Here is a 23040-nt window from a genome sequence, read left to right as displayed (position 1 = left end):
CATCCGGGGTGTTATATTTTCATTACGTCTCTATTCTATGTATATTCTGATACACGTTGGTTGCGTTTACATGGGCAGGTACTGTATATTCTAGCCTGGCTTGGCCAGACTATATACTAATGCAGCTAACTAACTGCAGTATATCCCCACCTTATTTTAACATGGATGTATTGTGAAGCTGTGCCAGGCTAGGTTATAGTCCACTTGTATTCAGAATGAATGCTCATTCAGAATAAAAATGCTCATGTTAACACCTCAGAACGTGGTATATACCGTTTGAATCATAATATACATTTATTCATGTTCCATGTAAAGAGTTGGGTATGAATCTGTTCGGAATGAGTTAATTCTGAACGAATACATATCGTCCATGTAACCATAGCCAATGTTATCCTTTTAACATGCATTGCAAAATTCTACCGCCGTACGATTTGTAAATCAAAACAGACTACACACATGTAACATGAACGCCACAGGATTATAGTGCATAAAAAGAGTATGTACAGTAGGCCTATGTATGTAGCCCAGCCATGAGTGGTCTGATGCTTGCTGTTCATTTAAAATCCAAACTTTATAACATGGAATGTAGGGCTCATGTTACTGCAGTGAGCACAATTAGACTATTAATGAACACTGCCATGGTTAATGTGTGTCACGCACCCTGACTCCACTTACAGAATGAGTTTACAAAAAGCGTTTTAAAAAAAAACTGCTTGTGAAAAGTGGAATCTTCTTCCTCCCATCATATGCCAGTGGTCATATACAAGTTGGTCAATCTACTGATGTAAGGATTTTAAGTGGGGAAAAGGGAAACTCATAGTATGTGCCACATTTTAGTAATATACATTAGTAAAACACCAACAGATGTGTCAAACTGATGTTTACACAGACCCCATTACAGTGTCATAATCTGAGCCATCTGTAGCCATTTTAGCACACAACTACCTTCTCCTGCACCTCTGACATACAGTATGTTATCAAATGCCATACTAACACATGTTAATTACCATAACTGCAGCCACGTTTCATTCACCTGCACTATTTATATTCTGTGTACGTCTATATTTGTATCGATTTTCAGTTAACCATTTTCTCTTTAATTTCACCCATTTGTATTGAGACAGAGCTTGTACTGTTATTTTACTGGAGTCAAACAAAAGCAAAATGAGTACATGCACACTTAAAACATCTTTATTTACTGCACAGTTTTTAGGGTTGTACAGATTCTTGAGTTTAGATGCCTTAATTCTTGAGTTTGGATGCTTTAAGACCAGTCAGAAGTGGCACCTCCCCAGTCAGAGGCCTGGGCAGTGGGGGCTGCTGACCAGTCTTCAGTGGCTGGCTGGGCACTCCAATCCTCTGTGGGAGGGAGAGGGTAGTGCATGAGGAATATGCATGACATTTTTTACAATTACCATGAATTTACTATGAAATAAATTTGACAATTACGGTACGCATTTAAATTACTAGTTTCCAGCTCGTTATTCATCCATAGATTACAAAGTCAACGTTTCTTACCAGCAAAGCCTTCAGCAGGGGCCTTGGCAGGAGCAGCACCACCTACAGATCATGGGTCAGAAGTGAGCTATAGCTTTACATTAAATATAAACACATGTGGGAGATAATAATTGCTCAAACGCATGCATCTTTAATAAAATATCCTCTTTTACAGATGTGAAATTCAAGTACAATTAAAAAAAAGGAAAGCTAATGTCAGTGAGTCTCACCCTCAATGCCAGCCGCAAACTGCTGAATGGGCACAGAAGGCACCTGGACACCCTCAGACCAGTCTGCCACCTCAGGCTGGGCAAAGTCAGCCGCTGGCGCGGTCCACTCACCCTGGAACTCCTCCTTGCCAACAGCCTTCTCTGCTGCTGCCTGCTCTTCTTTCTCAATCTGATACAGAACAAAGTCATGAGAATTAGTCGTTTATAACACCCTCATAAACGAGAACAATTCAGAACAAAACAAAATGAATGACTGACAGTCATGGTAGGATAGAAGACTTGTGTCAACACGGATTGAGATTAATCAGCACGACAATTAGTCTGCCATCTCACCCACCAGTAGTGACAGATTACTCTTCCCTTCTTCGACAACTCACCACGCCACAGAACAGGCAAAGCAAGTGCTTTTTGAAAGGGGTATTTGCTAGCAATGCAACGTACACCAATTATAAAGCTTGCATAATAGCAGTGCAGACAACATGCTGCAAGTGTCATCTCTAAACACCAATCTAGTTAGATATTGTGGTCAGAGTGGCTAGAATAGCAGTGCATATCCCGATCAACATAACAACAAAGTTTAAGGTAAATTTATAATGTGTCTCAGTATTCCCCTGTATTGAAATCAGTATGGCTACATAGAATTCTATGACATGTTTTAAGGCAAGCTTTCAGGTTTCAGGCACCATCAAATCTGGCAATCATCATAGTGTGATTATTACATTTGGTGGCTTTTGTATTAAGGCAAAGAAGCACGTTTCAGTTTGACATGTGCAGTGCAGGCACCTCACCTCCTCAGGATCTCTGTAGAAGAAGAGATCAGGCATGATCTCCCAGGGATGCTCCCTGGAAATGGTTCCCCTCATCCTCAGCACCTCTCTGGCCAACATCCACCACATCAGACCTACAGAGTGATGACCCTGCACACAAATAAAGACAGTTTCACAGACCGATTAGCATAAGAGAATGTCTTCTTTACTAAACGGCAAACAGGTTAGAGTGGCTGCAAAGATGAGAAACTTGGAGGACACAACTTTACAGATCCATCTCAGAAAATTAGAATATTGTGTAAAAAAGCATTGCAGATGCCATAGCAGTCCAACTCATAACTGACTGAGGAAACTTCCCACTGGACTTAAGGCAACTCTGACTTCAGAAGGTTGACATTTCTCTATTATAAATCACTATTTGAATACATATTTAATGCTCCAACCAAGTGCATTTCATAAGATTACATTTCCAATCCATGTCTAATGGCCTGGACGTCTACGTGATGGCGTTCAGAATAAATCTTATCTTGTGGCTTAGGTTGCTATCTAACCCCAGTCATAGGGCAGCAGCCCTCATGGTGTCAGCGAAAACCTTTCCGTTTCACTCTAGCACACTTCCGACACCTCCACACTCACATGTCAGTGCAAGGCTTTAATGGTGTGCTGTTATGTTAATCATAACTGGGGGAACCAGTCAGGCGGCAATCAATAAGTCATGGCAAACGAAATCTATGCATGTCATGACCTTACCTTATTGTTGCAAGGGATCGCTATGTCCACATATCTCAGTGGGGAGTCCGTGTTGCACAGAGCGATGGTTGGGATGTTGACGTAGGACGCCTCGGTCAACGGCTGATGGTCAAGACGGGGGTCTGTCACAATCAGTAGACGGGGCTCCCTGAAGGCAGCCTGGATCTGATTGGTGAAGGTTCCAGGGGTGAAGCGACCTTGGAAGGTGCTGGCACCGGTAGAAGAGGCAAACTTCAGCACAGCCCTCTGAAGAACATGGAATAATATTATACCATCACATGCAATAAAAATAATAAAACAGGATGTGTAATGCATATACATGCGAAGTGTACTCAGAGCCCGTTATCGATATTAGCCACAAAACGTTGGCTTGTGGCTTAGGTTGCTATCTAACCCCAGTCATAGGGCAGCAGCCCTCATGGTGTCAGCGAAAACCTTTCCCGTTTCACTCTAGCACACTTCCGACACCTGAACACCCACATATCAGTGTCAGGCTTTAATGGTGTGCAAATAGAATCAAAAGCATAAGCTCATAATGTACACCACGATAAGAAAAAAGGAAGGAAAAAAAGAAACCAAGTATACTCCAACCACAAGAAACAAGTGATTAGTATACAAATTCTTAAGCAAAATGCATAGCTTTTATAAGGTTATAAACCGTCATTGTTCCCCAGAGGGAAATTCAGGTGCCATTCATAGAAGCAGCCACTTAAGAAGGAAACAGGAGAGGTATGAGTGAAGAGTCATAGCCACGTATTAGTAAAAGCTACAACGTAGAAGTAGTTTTTTTTTAACCTCCAAATGGATGACGCCTCAGTGTGGAATGAAACTCATGGGTTGTATGAGTTTATGCTCCTGACCTGACCAGTGCTCCTAGAGGAGATGACACAGACGTCAGCTGGGTTCTCAATGGCCACAATGGCCCTTGCAGCCAACAGCAACTTCTCCCAAGTCTTCCTCAGATTGATGATGTACACACCTGGGGAGAGGAGACGGTTCATCAATTTAGTACACACGTTAACACCACTGGTCATCTCTGAATGATTGTCATGTTGACAAAACTCAGCTAAGCATCTCGTTTTTGTTCCCTGTACTTTTGTTATGCAGGCTAAAGGGACATCCACACACCATGAATGAAAATCTAAATAAATACAATCATGGTGTGAGCATCCAAAACAACAATATGACACTGTTTTTTTTTATGTTCAAATCACTCTGAAAGTTAGCTATAAGCAACTTAGATGCTATAATGCCATCTGCATCCAAGTTGCAATACCATTCATTGAAACCTAAAAAAGGTCCAATGTATCTGATTGTATTAAGCATTCAAATCACCAAGATTGCAGCTGTACATCTTTTACTTCTTTCCTACAGTGTGATTTTATGGACAGATAAAAATAGGGTAACCCAATCTTTCTGTACAGTTGGAATCTTGGCGAGTTGAAGGTAGTTTAATATCGGATGGGACTTTTCAGTTTTAATGAATGGGCTGTCACGGCCAGGTTGGCATTACAACTTACGTAGATGCCAGATAGCTTTATACTATAGCATCCAATTTTCTAGCGAATATCTGAAAATAATCCCAACTGTAAACATTACAAATCATTGGCTTGTGGCTTAGGTTGCTATCTAACCCCAGTCATAGGGCAGAAGCCCTCATGGTGTCAGCGAAAACCTTTCCCGTTTCACTCTAGCACACTTCCGACACCTTAACACCCACATGTCAGTGCAAGGCTTTAATGGTGTGCTGTTGTAACGAGGGGAGGGTGAGGTAGGGAGCTGTTTTCTAACTCACCATCACTCTTCCTCTTGTAGACATATTGTTCCATTTGGAAGTCCATATTGGTCCCTCCCAGGTGCGTTGCTGCCGCCAGGAATTTAAGCACATCCTCCTCCTTCATCTGCAACACATCCAGACCTCCGGACATCGTGACCACTTTCCCTGCGTTACGACTTTAGTGGGAGAGCTGGAAAGGGAGAAATTATAACCAATTAGTTATTAGGTTATTCCTTACCAATTAAGTTATTCAATGTATTAATTCAATGTATTAAAGGTGTCTAAAAGCACATCTCAAAGATTGAAATTCAGTTTTCCTAGGGGAATCCTGGGCATTTGCTTTGCACAAAACACTCCTTGGGCTAAAACCCTAACCCTACAAAAAATGGTTTGATGACCTGGATAAATGTCTAGTGTTTTTCCTGCAAAACAAATGCTTGCAAAGTTGCAATGGATTCAGAATTATGGTAAACCACTAGTTTGACCGCTTGCATGCTACTTAAAGCAGATTAAACGTATTTATTTTTCTCCAGTAAGTTACCCGAACTTTCATCAGCTGTCACAGATTCCCCTAGGGAAACTTAATTTCAATGGCCAACTTCACAAACACATTGGTGAAGAAATGTATTGGTATTTATTCCCAGATTTTAAATTCTGATAATATACCTGGCTATTAACACAAGCATGTTAAATACATATAAATATATATGACCCAAATAGCTAGGTTTTCCATCATTGCCACATGACATGCTCTGAAAATCAATTTGCTTTGCGTCACAAGTATAAATCATGATCGGATGACTGAAACGTTATACAACTACTTCATGGACATATCTGACTGATTACGCATGCACAGCTTGGCATCAGGCCACGTTGCACCATTCTTAACCCAACTCATCGACAACTACCCCCAATGTGTCGCAAAATAATACCCTTATAAATGTACGAGAAACAAATACAGAAACAAATGCATGACAGACACAAGTATAGGTAGGTAGGATAGAAGACTTGTGTCAACACGGATTGAGATTAATCAGCACAAAACAATTAGTCTGCCATCTCACCCACCAGTAATGACAGATTACTATTCCCTTTTACGACAACTCACCATGCCACAGAACAGGTAAAGCAAGTGCTTTTTTAAAGGGGCATTTGGTAGCAATGAAACCTATACTAAACACAAAGCCTGCACAGTGGCAGTTAAGGCAGCATGCAAGCATTATATCTAAACACCACAGTGGTCAGACCGTCTAGAAGAGCAGTGCAGATCCTAAACCCCATAGAAAAGGATACACTAGGGAAATGTAGACTTCACATTTCCACATGCTCTCAAGGAGCATATCAATTATTTCCAGTGGTGTAAAGTAACTAAATACATTTACTCAAGCACTGTACATAATTAAGACAAGTACTACTCTCCAATTTTCAGATACCTACATCTCAGAGTTAAATATTGTACATTTACTCCACTATATTATTGAGAAAACGTACTAGTTACTTTGGAAAGCATACATGATGAACCACTTCAGCCATGGCCATTTTGAATATAAACTTTCTAAAAGCTCACAAAGCGCTGGCAGATCCTACTAGTTTCAATGGATTTTTTAACCAACTGGAAACATGTGAAACAGGATAGTGCACACCGAGTAATTTTACTTTTAGTACTATAAGTATAATTCGACGCCAATACTTTTGTACTTCTACTCAAGTACATTTTCCCCGAATTTTACTTCTAACAGAATATTTCTACAAAGCAGTATGAAACATTTGAGTACTTTTTACACCACTGATTATTTCTTGTTTTGCCGATGGGTTCCCAGAGAGAGAGAGAGGGACACAGCCAGAGTGTGGCTGATCAAGCATGCACGGCTTGGCATCAGGCCACGTTGCACCATTCTTAACCTAACTAACCGACAACACCCAATGTGTCGCAAAACAAACTATTTGGCCCCTTTAAACACTGCCCCACGAACCTCGTTACTGGTCAATTCTAACGACAGGACTGTTATTAAATAAAACGACAGATAAATGTAAAACTTTTATCTCACCACGAGACAACGCCGTATGGAGATCCGTACCCACAGCATAAGAGACCGGAAAAAGGAAATGACGTTATTTTTTATACCTAAACGTTAGCCAATCATATTCCACAAAATATTTCCTGTAATACCTTGTAATACTGCCACGCGTCGATAGATGGCACCCAATCTCAAGTCATGTAAAAGCGTCGCAGCGGAAGTGTATTCCTGGGGTCACTTAATATTCCCCATTCATTTTCGCCATAGACTTTTACAAATATATTTATAACAATTATGTTAAGCCTCGAACCAAGCCATCCAGGATGGAGGTGAATCATGATCATACAACCTTTGATCCTATGTGAAAACATATTTTAATATTACATTATTTGATAAACTACATTTAATAACTACCCTTTGTTTAGCGATTTTCAAAATGTTCTTTTCATAGAAAAAAAGTTTATATGGTCATGATTCACCTCCATCCTGGATGGCTTGGTTCGAGGCTTAACATAATTGTTATTTATTTTTGTAAAAGTCTATGGCGAAAATGAATGGGGAATATTAAGTGACCCCAGGAATCCACTTCCGCTGCGATGCTCTAGAGGGGGACACTCTTGTATTTGTTGCAATCAGCACATATAACTCAAAATCAACATGGTAAACTTACAGAATACAGATACACACATATCCATTCCTGGTTCTCAAAGTAGGAGTGTCCTCGAGGGACACTTGAGCTTAATTAATTAATTCATTTTTTTATATTTATATATATATATATATATATATATATATATATATATATATATATATATATATATATATAAGAAAATAATGAGAAGCCTGGATGCATCATTGACTTCATCAATAACTTTCAATACCTATAACAATTTCTACTTTCAAATTACCTGTAGGTTAATAACAGTAAGTGGGCAGGTACTGGTAGGCCTACTCATAAAAGAAAGATTAGAATTCTCACGATGTAAACCGAATGTGAGCTCGTCAGTGCTTAATTTGTCAATGAATAACAATCCCCCTAATAATAATAATAATAATAATAATAACTACATTAAGAGTTCAGCACAAATGAATCATGGGGTCCACCAGCAGTAGGGTCTCCTCTTATCACTTGTGTATGTAGAAGTTTATGTCAAGGATGATAAAATAAACAAATGTACAAAAATGAAACTTTTATTGACATTAAAAACTGGCACAGTGTCTGCCTGTGCAAACACGTGCACAGACAAAATATCCATAACAATTACCATAAACAGTCACACCAACAGATCAAGCACTATAGAGAGGATATGATCCAAATGGGCTATATGCACAGCAGCCATTTGAGAGAAGATGGGTCTCTTCTCACTTCCTTCTCAGTGTTACCAATAATACTAATTAAGGCTCTGTTCCATTCTGGTCAAACAGTGTCAGGGTGCTGATGTTGTGCATGTTGGCTTACTGGAAACCAGTGTGTCTCAAAGTGGGGTTCGGGGACTCTCATGGTTCCTTGGAGTTCCAAATTACCCCTTAAGTTGTGTAACTGAGTGTACAAATGGACCTTTACGGGGTCCATTTGTACACTCTCGAAGAGTTATGGGGGTCCTTGAAAGTATATAGTGTTGTTTGAGAACCTGTCACACTGTGTTACATGAAATGAGAGCCTTCATTAGTATCATTGGTAATACCTTTGAAGGAAGTGAGAAGAGACCCAAAATCCCTCCAATATAGGGCTTCTGTGCATATACTGTAGCCTAAGGCCAAAATGTCAATGTTTGAAGCATAGCACACACATTAGTTTGGCACAGCAGAGACAGACATAAGCTGATACAAATAACTTTCACAGTACCGTCAGCCACTCCCATCTCTAACCAGCCTCATTCACTAGCCTCAATGGGGCCTTGGTTCACAAAAACATAATGTGCATCTATTGCTAAAGTGCATTCGATGTTCACCAAGACACAAGTGACCTGTCCCAAATTAGACTCCAATACGAGACCCAACATCATGACAGACGTAGGGGAGGTAATCAATAGCTGTACCTATCACTAAGACCTAGCTATTCTCATTAGAGATATTGTGCGATGAGGAACTTTCTCTTCTTGTCTCTCTGGACAGTGTTAGCGAACATTGGCCCATTCATTTTGGTAAGCATGTCATACTGTATGTCACCTAAACAAACAAAAAACGACATGATGTAACAGAGCATGTATGCGATATTATGTTATAATATAATCTGCAGAGGGAGTATAATATTAGATATGCCAGTTTTTTCATTATCACATTAACATAATAAATCAATACAATTTTGTTTGGGGTGGGGGGTGTAAACACTGTTAATAGTTTTCAACATAACATCTCTCCAACATACTGTATCAATAAATATCCATAGTCGATGGCACACTATACAATCTACATAAAAATAAGTCTCATCTATATATATATATTTAGTAACTATTTACAGAACTATGGAAACTAGAACCATGTCCCATGATACCACAATAAAAGACACACATAGTGGCTTAATACAATTCATTACAATTAATGTTCATTTATAGGCTTATTGTAAAGGAAATTTGTAAATGTTAATCTGTGTAGTCTTCATTTATAGGCTTATTGTAAAGGTCATTTGTAAATGTTAATCTATGTAGTGTCTCCAGGAATTTTGCTTTCACGAGAACCAGTGCATACTGTACCAATCCCGCCAAATGTAAAAAACAAAAAACAAAAAAACAACCATCGCCACCATCAGAATATTTTTGTCTAAATTCATTATATCAAAACAAAAACAACAATCCTGATGACTGTTGTGCCATGCAATTCCTGAATAGCTTTTAGCTGCATTTTCTGGGCTCAGATGTAATTGACTATCATTGGTGATTAGAAAGCACATCTGGTTTTTTATCACATTTCATCATAAATGCACCATAACTGTACAGTCTGTACACAGGGTTTTTAAATTGGCATATGTTTTCTAAGTGTTGGAAGAATGGCTTTATAGTGATCACTGAAATTGATCGGCCAAACCCCACCCTGTATTTCACAATGCACAGCTGGTGATTGTCTAAGCTTTAAAGAGAAAGTAAATAAATATAAGTCATTGTGAGTGTAAGAAGCAACAATACATCCGATGCAAGGTTCATAAATATGGCACAAGCCAGAGATGTGCACCGATCTCTGTCTCTGCTGTAGTTTCTCAATAGTTTGGTCACCTCAACTGACACTCCAAAATGTTTACAGCAGTTTGAGCGACACCTTAAGAGATGCAACATTTTTACATTTTGGCCAATATCCACTAACCAAAGAATTGCCTGGTCAATAATGATATTACAATACAAGTTTCCAGTAGGGCTTACCTTACACCTGTTACACAGTAACTGTGACTCTTGGTGCAGGTGCAGACCTTAAAAAAAATGTGCACACTTTTTTTTAAAGATCTGTTTTGGGCCTCCCATGCCTTCACTGGACAGTACAGCAGACAGGAAATGGTGGGAGAGACACGCGGCAAAGGTCGTCCGGATCGGGAATCGAACCAGCGACGCCGTCAGGCATCAATGCCCATGTGGCAATGCCTATGCGGTATGCGCCTGGACCAGTAGGCCAGCGGGCACCAAAAAAAAAAAAGCCTGATTTATTGGGCCCACTACTAGCCTATTTTGCACACAGAACGTAAATGTGGTAAAAAATAATTACATTATTTATACTTAACATTTTTCAACTGGCTGCTTTTATTTTTTCGACAGGTCGACCCTTTTGAAAGGTACCTCAAAAAACACTGATTATATCTGGAGCCTTCCATCATCACAAAAGCTTTTTTTCAGCTTCACATTCAAATAAATATATATAAAATAAATTATTTGCTAAAGATATCTGGATTATTTTGCAGATACAAATTTTACAGATATAGCATTTTTAAGTAAATATCGTCCGATACTGATAGAATGAATGATTAATTGTGCATCCCATAACCTTATCAGTAAGCTATATTTCCATGAAAAGCAGCAGTGGCTTTTGTTAGCAAGTTACTGGAGTTGTAAGAGAAGGGACATGGTAACTTAGCAGTGAGGGAGTGTTACTTCAGGTCGAAACAGTTATTAGAGTGTATCAGGTGTTACATCAATCTCACACAGACACGCAGAGGAACATTTTCACATACATTGTACATACAGACCACGGACGCATAGTCACACAGGCACAGAACTTTCACTTACATTATCACTCATTTTAACCAATTCTACCCCAATGACCTCTTTGTCTTCATGCTTGAAGATTTATACTTATTTCACACCAAAAATAGAAGATCTACCAGCACACAAGGCAACAGAGCATCAAGCGGAGCTGTGGCTCGGACGCCGGCCGCTCCAAGCCACTCCGGTCGGAGCCATGCACCACATGCATAGAAATCCTCAACAGTGCAACATGAGCGGATAGCGAACGTGACAACGGACCCCTGGAGCGTGCAGTGGCATTTCACCCCGCTTAGATCCACTCACGTGCTCCGCGCGGCATGATGCGTTGTGAGCGTGTAGATCTGCTATTTTCAGTGCACGACACCACACACAACAAAGGACAGTATATCAAGCCCTTTAGCATTCCAGTAGTGCAAGATGACGGTCTATGATATGCGTTCTTTCTTCCATATCATATCCATACTTTCCTTCTTATATTTCCTTCAACCTGCTGCTCACGTTTCTCTTCAGGACTTGAGGCCCATACGAGCCATAAGCTGCTCGTAGATAGTCCAGGCCATGGCAGCCATCAGAGTTCGCCGTAGAGACCGGGGCACAGCCCCTCGGAAGAACCCGCCCAGGCCATTCTCCTGAGGAGGAGGTGGTCCGTATGTTAGAGATGCACAGATCTGCCATTTTATTTTGCTGCTTACAATGAGGAACTTGCCAAGACTACTCTCACATACTGTAGCCAGGGCCAAGAGTTTTAATCTAACTTTTAATCGCTATCCGAGTGGCTCAGACTAGGAGTGCAATAGGCCTAAAACTGGATTGGTGGGATCACTTTGATATTGTATCTGTGATCATAGATCATAGATCACCTCAGCAAACATTATGTCAATGAGAAATATACGTTTGATTAATCAAATAATATACTGTATTTAACACCGAAAATCCAAATCTGATCCACTCGGGTAGGGATTAAACCTTTTGAACACCCAGATCTCCAGCTACCAATATGACTTGGGTAATCTAAATTCAAGGTAAGGGCTAGAACAGTGGAGAAACCCTATGCTAACAAACTTATGCATGCTTCTTTGAAAACCAATCCTGATACTGTTCCAATGTGGTCCTGCAATGGAGTTGTTTGTAAAATCTCCAAATTGTTTCCAGTTTTAGCCCCTAGATTGAATTTAGATGTCACCTACGCGAGACTATGCCAAGACCTGATCTACCGCAGCTATTTGGTGAAAATTTGAAAAAAGTTGAGCCCTGACCTTGTAGATGTAGCGTACCGCATCTATAGTCTTCCAGTGGGAAGGGCTGACTTGGATGTGGGTCTTTACTACATCTGCGGGTTGGGTGACGAAGGAGGCCAAGATGCCAGCCACCACTCCACAGCTGAAGTTCACCAGCGGAGCATAACTGGATGAACCGACATCTGAAGGAGAAACAAACAGTCAGAGCCAAGTTACATATTAAAAGGTCCTTATTACACACCACCAGGGTCATTTCTTGTGTGGGATTAAGGCGCCCGAAAATGTATTACATTAGCAACGTAATTTTTATTCTGAGTGAGGTCGATTTTTGATGTGAAATATTCAGTAGCGATTTTCCATATCGTTTATCCCATTTAGGTCTGTTGTAACCTATACGTTTCAATCCGGGAGACACGTCTGTGTCTCATTAGTTGTTGCTATACATATAGCAGCAAGATAATTTATTTGAAAGAATTTGAAGGTTTTCAGAAAACGTAGGTTTTAGAAGGCGTTTTTAGAATCAGCCTCAGGTCTAAAATGCTTTGTGGGCACCCTTGTTAACATTTTAAAATGTATTGATAGAATAATCACAAAGAAAATATTAATAGTTGCCACCCTAGATATCAATGTTGCTTTGACAGTTTTCTATGGTATCGTAGCCTTAATAACCGTGTAGCCTACTTCCCAATGTTCCGGAATGCAACACATAACTCTGCCCAGGCTGCTGTGTGTTGCTCACCCTGAGGTAGGGACCTCTTGGCTTGGCTGTAGAACATGAAATAGATGCCAGAGAACGGAGCGTCCCGGAGCAGTGTGGCAGTCAGTCCTGAGAAGAGAGCCCTGATGCCTTCTGTGTCATAGACACTCCGCATAGCACCGGTCACACTTGTATAATTATACCGGCCACTCTGAAATACAAGGTCACCTGTCATGGGTTTGTCAATAACTATACTTGGCCAAAACAACGAGAGAAGCACTTCCGCGGTGGGATTGGCTTTGGTAAAAACCTCAGACAATTTCGCTCCTCGCAACATAAAGCAGGAGAAACTTCCAACCTTGTTACAACTCACTCACTTATTAAGACACACACAGAGACACACAGTCAGTCTCTAATATTTTGTCCCACTAGAATCACACCATTATCTAACCAGCACACACAAATGGGTAGAACATTGACCACATGCAGTAGCCGAGTACCTACCAACAATGCAACACACTGACATCTATTGTGTCAGGACAAATTAAAAGCGAACAAACAACAGCACAGCATCCATTACAACCAGATACTGGAGGTCTCTATCACCATTTTCTTATGCTTAATTTATACTCTGCATATGAAGGCGTTGCTCACTGCAAATAGCAGATCTACATGCTCAAATTAAGTATTTGTCCCACATCAATCTGGAGGAGTAATTCTCTCACCTCAAAGCGAGTTTTGATGACAGTGACAGGGAGCATGCAGACTCCCGCCACAGTCCTGGCCCCAGCCCCCAGCAGAATGTCCTCTCCAGCGTTTGGCACCCGGCCCCGGTCCAGGAATAAGTGCTGCTTTAGGGAGTGCAAGCTGCTGAAGTAGATTCCCACACCAGGTATGCAGCGCACTAATGACTTGCAGAGAGGACGAAGCGACATTTCAAAAACTGGATGATAGTATATACAATGTTTATGCTCACAACGCAAATATTACTACAGGTGTGGAACCAAGCAATGTTGTGCATCATCAACACCAGTGGTTCTCAAACCCTTTCTTGTCAAGGACCTCCATACAAGATTTATGTTGTTAAAATGTTTAATTGTTTCTCGATTTCTTTCAAATAGCAGATCTACAACGCAATGTGAGCTTGTAGCTTGGCTATTTACAAATATGCAATGGAATTAGGGTTAAAGTGGTTAGCTAAGTTAACTCATTTTGCTGGGGACCCCCTGGAGCCTTCCCAAGGACCCCTGGGGGTCGTCAGACCACACATTGAGAACCACTGGTCTACACAGTAACATCCTCAGTGTTCATTTAACTCTGGGAGTGTAATGTAACAATAGGCCCATGTGGTTACATTTGTACACTCTATAGAACTGGATAGATTAACAGTGAGGATTTTTTTTCCCGCATTTTTTTTACTTTTTAAGTGAAACTGGATACTTACTGGAGAAACTCCCTTCCAAAGACTGAAAACGTTCTCTGTCTTAATGACGTTGATGAAAACGGCAAACATCCCCACCTTTGGCGCACTATGGGAGGAGTTGGAAGAATGTTAGACAGGCAATCGAAGTACACATACACATTACATACATACTGTACTCGAACACACAACAAATCATTCTGTACACAAAATCACACACAGACAACATCATATCCATCCATACAGAAAGACCTAGGATGTTATTCTCTGGTCATAACTATGCTTTGTGCAATTCATTCTCTCGCTGGTCAAATAGACCAGTGGTTCTCAACCTGTGGGTCGGGACCCCCAGGGCCGTCCACAAATTATTTTGGGGGGTCCCCAGATGATAAACCTAATGTGCAACACTGTTTGCTCACTCAACAGTAAACAAACCAACATAACGTTTAAGTATATAGAGGGTAACTGCACATTCCTAAAGTGACAATTTAAGGCCTTTTTAAAAATTCTAAAATGACAAATTAAACACATTGTCAAATATTAGAGGCAGAAATTGTGAAAATAGCCAATCTACATGCCCACAACGCCTTGCAATGCGAGGCGTTGTGAGCATGTAGATCTGCTATTTTCACAATAGAACCGTATTATACAAAATGTAATGCCTCAACTCTTGCTCGTGCTCGTCAGGGTGGGGGGTCCCCAGTTAAAATATGATTATTTTGGGAGTCGCGGACTGAAAAGGTTGAGGACCATTGGAATAGACCTCCTTGTGTGAATGCATAGTATGCCAAATTATGTATTTATTATACAGTAATACATTACAATAATATGCGAATAAGCACAGATATTTTTCTTGACTCATTTCAGAAGTAACGGATTCCTCCCAGGCCTAGACTTTTTAATAATTCTGTTTGACGTTTCTAGTGCCTGTCCTTAAATGACATGATTGCAGAGTAATGGCTTGTGAACACAACTATTTGTATGCTGCTGGTGTGACTAATTCCTTTATAAGCACAGACAGACACTGCCTGGAGATTTTATTCTAGCACTGTGTGCGTGCGTGCGTGTTGGAGTGTCCAGAGAAAATGTATTAGAAGGTGCTAGTTATAAAGAATATTTTAGAAGATCATGTACTGTATGTCCTACACACACATACCCTGGCTTCCTGTTGTTCTGCAGGGTCTGCAGGCGTGTCTTGACCAAATCCAGAGGCTGGAAGAGCAACGTAGAGCAGGCACCGCTTAGAGAGCCACTCAAAAAGGCTTTGAGAGCTGGATGGGCCTGAGGACACAAAAAGCATGTGTGTGTGAGAGAAATGAAAAAAGAAAATACAGACAGTAGGGCAGTGTGGGATCATATAGACAGCTGAGCATATAGACAGGAGAAAGCCTGATTTATATTTTGGCATACAACGGTGTTGCAAGCTGAAAATGGCCGATCTACAAGCCCACGGTGTGCTGCTCGCCACTATTTGACGAGTATAGGTTAAGCAAAAGGAGAGTGATGAAAAGAGAGTTGTGAAAGAAAGGATTGATTAGATACACTGAAAGAGCACTATCTGAAATGTGTGAAATATCTGCGTATAAATAAATATGCATATTTTGTGTCCAACATGTGCCTTTTCTTTTTTTCCACATCGATGCAAATGTGTATGGAAACAGGGTTGTTTCAATATAAAGGTAGGGGGCAGTAATCATAACACATCATCCAGTGAAGATGATGCAGATGTGCAGAGACAGTCGGCAAACATTGACACACACACACACACACATACACACACACACACACACACACACACACATACACAGCATGACTCATGGACAAACAGTGTGCATGGTGGGAGACAAGACATAAACATGGACAGACAGAGAGGAAGATTCTAAATATAGCTGGATTCAGACAATCGTACAGAGTGACATAAATGGAGCAATGGGGGAATGTTGATGGCACTAACAAGCAGCACAAATACAGCAAAATACAGTCTATAAATCAATTTTTCTTGATGATCATCACACATAAAGTAGCATACATGTACTAATTTGTGCATGTGAGAGAATAAAGTAACAGAACTGGTGGGTATTGTTAAAACACACAGGTCTATAATACAAATTCATTACACATATTAATTTGAACACATGTCCATCTCCCCTACCTTCCCTAAATAGCCAGAAGTTCTGACAGAAGAATCCTGTTTTGCTTGCATCTCGCCCTCTTCGCTACAAAGCGTATGTTATAGAATAACCCTCCACCTCTCTCTCCCTTCCTCCTCTCTGTCGACACATGATGGCTTACTCCTGCTTTTTCTCCTCCCTCCCCCTTCTGCAGTCAAAGCAGAGGCTTAATCCACACAGGCTTTTTCTATTGGTTTCCAACATTGCTATCTGAAGCAATGGATCACAACTAAATTTAGCTCTTTCTTGCCCCCATAAAATGTAAATAAAAAGGGCTGATTCTGCCTTTGTGAATGGGCACACGTGATTGGTGGGGTACGCAGTGCATCACTAAATCTGGACAGAAACGGTGTGGTTCTACAAGTGTTTATTCAAGACATTTAGTGGCCTCAAACACAGCTGAATCATTTTAACGAAAATCTCAAACAGAATCCGATACACTTACTGTTCAGCTATTTTAAAGCATTAACAGCCAATCAGTGGCTGTTCAGCTATTATTCAGTGGCATGAAGGCTGGAACAAATCAAGCAACATTTCCATCACGCCCTCAAGTCAGGTTTGAAACGGATGTCATGGCAACCAATAGTAAGAAACCAATGAGAAGCCACCTGATAATTGGTTTGGCTTCACTTCCAAGGCAGGAGTTACGCAACAGCATCTTTTTGCCCATTGGGCAGGGTATGTCACAGTGAATCTAACACTTGCTCCCAGTTCCATGTGAACGACATGGCTAAGGCTAACACAGCAAAACTCCTGAATGTGGACCTTATTTTTTTACCAGTTAAATGAATTTACTGTTAGTTAATTTACTGTGTGGCCTCAAATAGGGATGGGACGATATGAACATTTCATATCACGATTATGACGATTGTGACCAAAGAAACCAGTAAGATTCCCTAATCGGGAGATAAGCGACCGTCAGGTTGCAGCGTGATTTTAGGGCAAAATCTGTAGGAGCAGTGTCCAAAAATGTGTTTGAAAAGATCGGCCTGATGGTGGCGCTATATGGGACAGATCCAAGACATACTGTGTACCGATTTGCGTGATTTTAGGGCAAAAATTGTAGGAGCTGTGTCCATAAATGTGTTTTGCAAGAATCTGCCTCATGGTGGCGCTAGAAGAGGGTCATGTGAGAATTGCAAGGAGTGTGTATGCAACATTTGGCATGGATCGGGGGCGGGGCAACGGTTGCGGAGATATAAGCAGGGCAAAAGTGTGACGTGTGACAGACAGACTGGCGGACAGACTGACGGACAGCTGGTCGAAGTTTTGATAGTACCAGATATGCGGCTTGGCAAATAAAAGGTGAATTGATCCCAGTGCATGACGGAGGACAATTTCATGATAAATGTAATCTCCACGGTACGATTATCCTGAGTGTTTTTTATCACAATAAACGATAATATCACTTATCCTATCCCTAGTATCAAATCCCCCTACAGATTTCCAATTCTGCCTAATACACACCGTTCAGTTTACCTACTGTGTATCTCATTAAAGAACTGACTTGTGCATGTACCAGGCCTGTCTGTTGAAAACTTTCTCCCAAATTTCAAAAAAATTCTGTTTGGCAGGTACAATGATGAAGGTAGCCACTGAGTGACAACTTATTTCACTGCAATGTCTTAAGTGGGGACTGGGAGGCAAAGTGGGAGTCAGTGGCAGCATGTTACTGTACTTTACTGTACTGTTATTAACACTCAATAGTAGAATGCACATGTAATAGTTTACTTACCGTTGCCAACTCCATTATTTAGGTGGATGCTGGGGCCTGGGGATGCACCCTGTGGTGTTGTGACTGCAGTTTTTGAACAGGTAGCTTTTAACTCCAACTAAAGTTAGAACAAAGGAAGCATATTGTGAATCGCAAGCCTCTTAAGGTTACCAAGCAAGTCTGACGAATGAATGCCGATTTATTTTTAAACTGAAAAGGTCTCCAACTATTATAGTTATTATAGTTGTCAACAGCAGGGTGCGGGGACCCCAGGGGTCCTTGAGAGGGGTTCAGTCCACTGTCTCATCCATTAGGCTATATGTGCTGTACAGCAAGTCGTTGTTGACCTCCCCATGGTTCCTTGGGGAGGTCCCAGGGGGTCCCCAGCTTAATTATTGATAGTTAGGAACAGAGTTATATGGGGGTCTGAGTGGCCTAATCTAATTATGCATTTCCCACCCAATTGGGGATCCTTGAAATTAAAATGTTTGAGTTCATTTCATCCACTGCAGTAGGAAAGTGGTTCTCATCATGGGGAACAGAGCATCGCAGTTGAAGCCCCACCCCGTCTTCACTCTGGTGTCGGAAGCGTTTTCCCCATTCATTTCTTCCATAGACATTTCATAAAGTATTTATTTAAACGTTTTTAAGCCTCGGACAAAGCCACCTCGGCTGGAGAGGAATCATGACAATATTCAATTTTTTTTAATGCAACAATTAATTAGAAAAAAGCTGAAAAAAGGGCAGGGTACAAGACTGTGTACATCATTATTTTTAAAATTGCGGAAACTACACTCCCAGAATGCATTGCGAATGACACTTGTTTCCTGAAATATATCCCTTAAATCACGCTCAGTTTAGTTATCCAGGCCAGCATATGGCCTGACATGTAGTGATTGTCATCTCTGTGGACGCTCTTATCGTCATCTTTAACACAGTGCATCATATTTGTAAAAGAAAGACACTCGCTCACAGAGTTCTGCTGAAGTGCAATAACAGGGAGCAGTAGCTACTTCCGTGGTAACCGCAAGATATGTGAAAGAAGAAGCTAGACCAATTACAGACGTCGATTTCACAGGATGTACATGTTTAGCAGCAGTAAGGGAAATGCAGTTCTTCTCTGTGCAATCTTGATTAAAACATGTTTTTACTAAAACTAGAGTGATTGCATACATACTCGGGGGTTCTACAGGAGAATATGGAACCATTTTCCAACCACCAGCCTAGTGGTAAGTGTACATTGAATTGCTACGACTTTGTGGCTGATAATGAAAAACCCTATGGTAAAAATGAATGGCCAGCTTGCTTCCGACACCTCACTGTGATGCTCTACACTGTCTACAGGGCCCCACAGGGGTCCTTGCTTGAGAGGGTGCCAGGGTCCTCCAGCTCAACTATATGATTGAATAGGAACCAAATGGGACCAAGCTGGGGGGGCTTTTTAAGGATGTGAATACTAATCTAGAATTAACAAGTTTACAGATAAACCTAAATGGCCAAATAAAAACAACCTGAAATTGTTCCTGTGGCCTAGCAGCACGTAGTAATCAGTGGTGTTAAGTTACTAAGAACATTTACTCAAGTACTGGACTGAAGTACAGTTTCTTTTTTGGTATTTGTATCCCATTTCCAATACTTTTACTTCTATGCCACAACATCTCTGATCCTAATACTTTTGACATTTTTTGAAAACTTTAGTTACTACCTACTTTGCAGATATCATTTATAATTATAAAACATAAATAAACCATTTTTAGCCCTATTTTATACCCAAGCTGAAAATAGCCGATCTACAAGCTCACAATGCGACACTTTACTTTTACTTTTGGCACTTTGTTTGAGTACACTTTGATACCAATACCTTTGTACAACTCAAGTACATCTTGAATACATGTTGATACTTTTACTCAAGTAAAACATGCGAGTACTTTTTTCCACCACTGGGCTGCAGTCTCATCTATCCTTACCTGACTTTGAGAACCAAGAGGTTCATGTGATGGTCACTCCTTTGGGGATGAAGAGCACCATTGTGTTGAACACGTCACCGACTGAAGCAAGGTCTTTATTAAATTAACGTTAATTGAACGAAGACGACGTTCACTCGTTAGGCCAGACGAACAACTGTATTATGTCTGTAGCCTCGGACTACTAGCACATAGACTGGGATCAAGTTGCTTTGCAAGTTGCTGATCCGGTCTGGGTCTATACCGGATACGTAAAACGTTTATTGCATGTAGAAGTGCGTGTACAAAACCGGATACAGTAGGCGGGCTCTAGACCGGATCACGCTGGTTTATTCGCAATGCAAGCCTGCTGAAGCCATATATGGGTGAAGCGCTAACACATAGCTACAGTCTACTCTACAGAGCTAACTAGCAAGTAGCAACTTAGCATGGTCCCTGACTTTCAGCTCTTGACAGCGGTGCGCTTAAATGGTGGTGAGAACAAAATAACGCCGTGTTGTTTCACGCGGTCTCGCGGATATTTACGCCTTCGTTCGTGTCTTGTTTTCGGGCGTTGACTTGATGTGAAACCGAACGTTACACAGATATCATCTACAGTTCTGAACAGTGCACGTCTTCTTGTTGGTTGCACTCTAGCTGATGATGGGGCACTACTGTGAGATAAACTCCGCCCAAGTCCCGCCCACCTGCACGCACGTGCGCACACATACACAGTCACACACTCGCACTCAAGGCGGTTTTAAGGTGCTTCAGCAGATCCAATTTAAATAAAGTCCATCTCAACCAACTTTATTCAAATCTTATCCGTCTGTGAAACCAGACTACGCTGCTGCCAGTGCTGGGGCGTGTGGCTGTGGGATACAAAACAGGGAAATGACAAAACAGCGCGGCTTTACAAACATAAACGACACGGCAGTATCTACATATCCTTTTTATATACCGGTATGATGCCAGCCTGCCTCAGCACCAAAGCACAGAAGCGCTGGCCCAGGGAGGCATGGCGCATGATTTCTCTAGCTATTGGAGAAGATGGTAGGCAGGCTATACACGTTTGATAAAGGTTTAATATGTTTCCCAGCCAATGTTAATATTTGCTTGATGCATGTGTTTCACTCTATTTCCCCTTACATGCATAGCTTATCTTATATTGTAGCCGATAACACAATATTTTCATGAAAATGTTCATATTAACTATGACGTCAAAATGTGCTAACTCATATCAACTAGCAGATATAAGAGCCTGCATACAGTAATTAGACCACGAGATGATATCAGATGGCATTTCTTAGATGTTTGTGTTTGTTTGTTTGATTGATTGATTGATTGAATACTTTATTAGAAGTTTGCATAGGAAAAGGTACAGTTTCATGACGGTACAGTTCACTGTTTGTTGTAAATGTATTAAAAATGTGTTGTTGTTGTTGTTGTTGTTGTTTTTTTTTGGGGGGGGGGCACTTATATAGGCCTACCTATATCTTTTTTTAAACTTAAGAAACTGTTTGGGGAAACACGACTGATTAAGTAGCCTATACTTATTCTGTTCAAACTCCAAGTTTTGTTGATGGCATGCTATTACTTTATTCTTGTCTTCGTCTGCAGGAAAAGATGGAGATAGCTCCGGGACACCTTTGGCCAGGAGAGGAAGAAAATACTGGAGGCACAGACGCTGGGGCATCCAACCCTGGCGTTACTTCTCTATTTTGTCATTCCTCACACCATATTCAGCCGAAAGAGACCACTTCCAACATCAACATGGCGAGGCAGAGGAGGGCAAATACAAACTCAAACTCACAACCATACCCATCCACATCCTCTTTCCAGTTATCCTCTGCATCACAGCCGGTACTAGCCACCCCTGCACTTCTACCACCCCCCCAACCACACCTACGCATGCTACCACCCCTCCTCTTACAGTCCAGACCCCACAAGCTAGTAATTCACAGACAGAGGACACACATTCACAGTCAGACACCAAAACCCTGTTTCCAATCCTGACCCAAGTTAGCCCACAACATGACCTGCCATTAGATTTAGATTCTGATTCATCCACATCCATCCTAGCCCGCCAATTCAACCTCACATACCCGACAAACCTATTTCCCCCCAGCACAGTTCCGTTCTGAGACCCCAACTGCAGGTCCATCTGCAGGGGCAAAACAATGGGCCCACCTGACAATACATCTATGTCTGCTTTCGAGCAGAGGGTGGTGGAGTCCCTGGCCATGTGGTGGTCTTTTCCCACACATGCACAGCAGCGCTGCTGTCATTGGCTTGACGGATCTCACAGACTGACCAAATTTGCATGGAGTTGGTTTGGTTGAGACAAACTTTATTCAAATTAGATCTGTCTGTGCCAGTATGTCAGATACGGGACACCAGCGAGATGTGAAAGTGGCTTCAAACAAAAACAGCACCACCCAAGACACACCTACGTGTTGGAGCCGTTGCGGACTGGTGGCGGCCAGAATTGCGTTCAATACATTTAGACTGTGTGTCCACAGATTTGGTCTGAAACCACCTTCACTCTCTCAAGGACTTCCACATAGACTCTGTGAAATCCGTGTTAACGCACGCATCCCATTCATTTCCAATAGGGAATGGGTGACAGTC

At 41.3% G+C, this 23040-nt stretch overlaps 2 protein-coding genes across 2 annotated transcripts; both read right to left on the bottom strand.

Annotated features, from left to right (window-relative positions):
• Positions 1–1175: 1175 nt before the first annotated feature.
• Positions 1176–7103, bottom strand: LOC308281117 (small ribosomal subunit protein uS2). Its single transcript, XM_080721210.1, has 8 exons — positions 7070–7103; positions 5040–5211; positions 4105–4223; positions 3245–3490; positions 2516–2644; positions 1728–1896; positions 1519–1560; positions 1176–1359 (listed from the first exon to the last, which is right to left on the bottom strand). Exons 2-8 carry the CDS (start codon positions 5170–5172, stop codon positions 1265–1267), a joined length of 933 nt encoding a protein of 310 aa, XP_080577336.1. The 5' UTR covers positions 5173–5211; positions 7070–7103; the 3' UTR covers positions 1176–1264.
• Positions 7104–8214: 1111 nt separating this feature from the next.
• On the bottom strand, positions 8215–21034 carry LOC308281105 (mitochondrial glycine transporter B-like). Its single transcript, XM_080721194.1, has 8 exons — positions 20434–21034; positions 18488–18584; positions 15738–15862; positions 14606–14690; positions 13887–14072; positions 13204–13372; positions 12483–12646; positions 8215–11855 (listed from the first exon to the last, which is right to left on the bottom strand). Exons 2-8 carry the CDS (start codon positions 18500–18502, stop codon positions 11733–11735), a joined length of 867 nt encoding a protein of 288 aa, XP_080577320.1. The 5' UTR covers positions 18503–18584; positions 20434–21034; the 3' UTR covers positions 8215–11732.
• Between the last annotated feature and the right edge of the window lie 2006 nt (positions 21035–23040).

This window comes from Nannobrachium achirus (genome assembly GCF_963921795.1).
Source record: "Nannobrachium achirus genome assembly, chromosome: 3".
Classification (NCBI taxonomy): Eukaryota; Metazoa; Chordata; class Actinopteri; order Myctophiformes; family Myctophidae; genus Nannobrachium; species Nannobrachium achirus.
This window is presented reverse-complemented; position numbering and strand designations above follow the sequence as displayed.

What these genes read in the sequence shown, in the direction of transcription:
- LOC308281117 (XM_080721210.1), bottom strand. Translation starts at nt 5,172, where the DNA reads ATGTCCGGAGGTCTGGATGTGTTGCAGATGAAGGAGGAGGATGTGCTT. An exon ending in CCTCTAGGAGCACTGGTCAG is followed by an intron (nt 3,491 to 4,104) that starts GTCAGGAGCATA and finishes CATGTTCTTCAG; the next exon opens with AGGGCTGTGCTGAAGTTTGC. An exon ending in CGATCCCTTGCAACAATAAG is followed by an intron (nt 2,645 to 3,244) that starts GTAAGGTCATGA and finishes ATTTGTGTGCAG; the next exon opens with GGTCATCACTCTGTAGGTCT.
- LOC308281105 (XM_080721194.1), bottom strand. An exon ending in CAGAACAACAGGAAGCCAGG is followed by an intron (nt 14,691 to 15,737) that starts GTATGTGTGTGT and finishes CTCCTCCCATAG; the next exon opens with TGCGCCAAAGGTGGGGATGT. An exon ending in CAAGAGGTCCCTACCTCAGG is followed by an intron (nt 12,647 to 13,203) that starts GTGAGCAACACA and finishes TTTCTCCTTCAG; the next exon opens with ATGTCGGTTCATCCAGTTAT.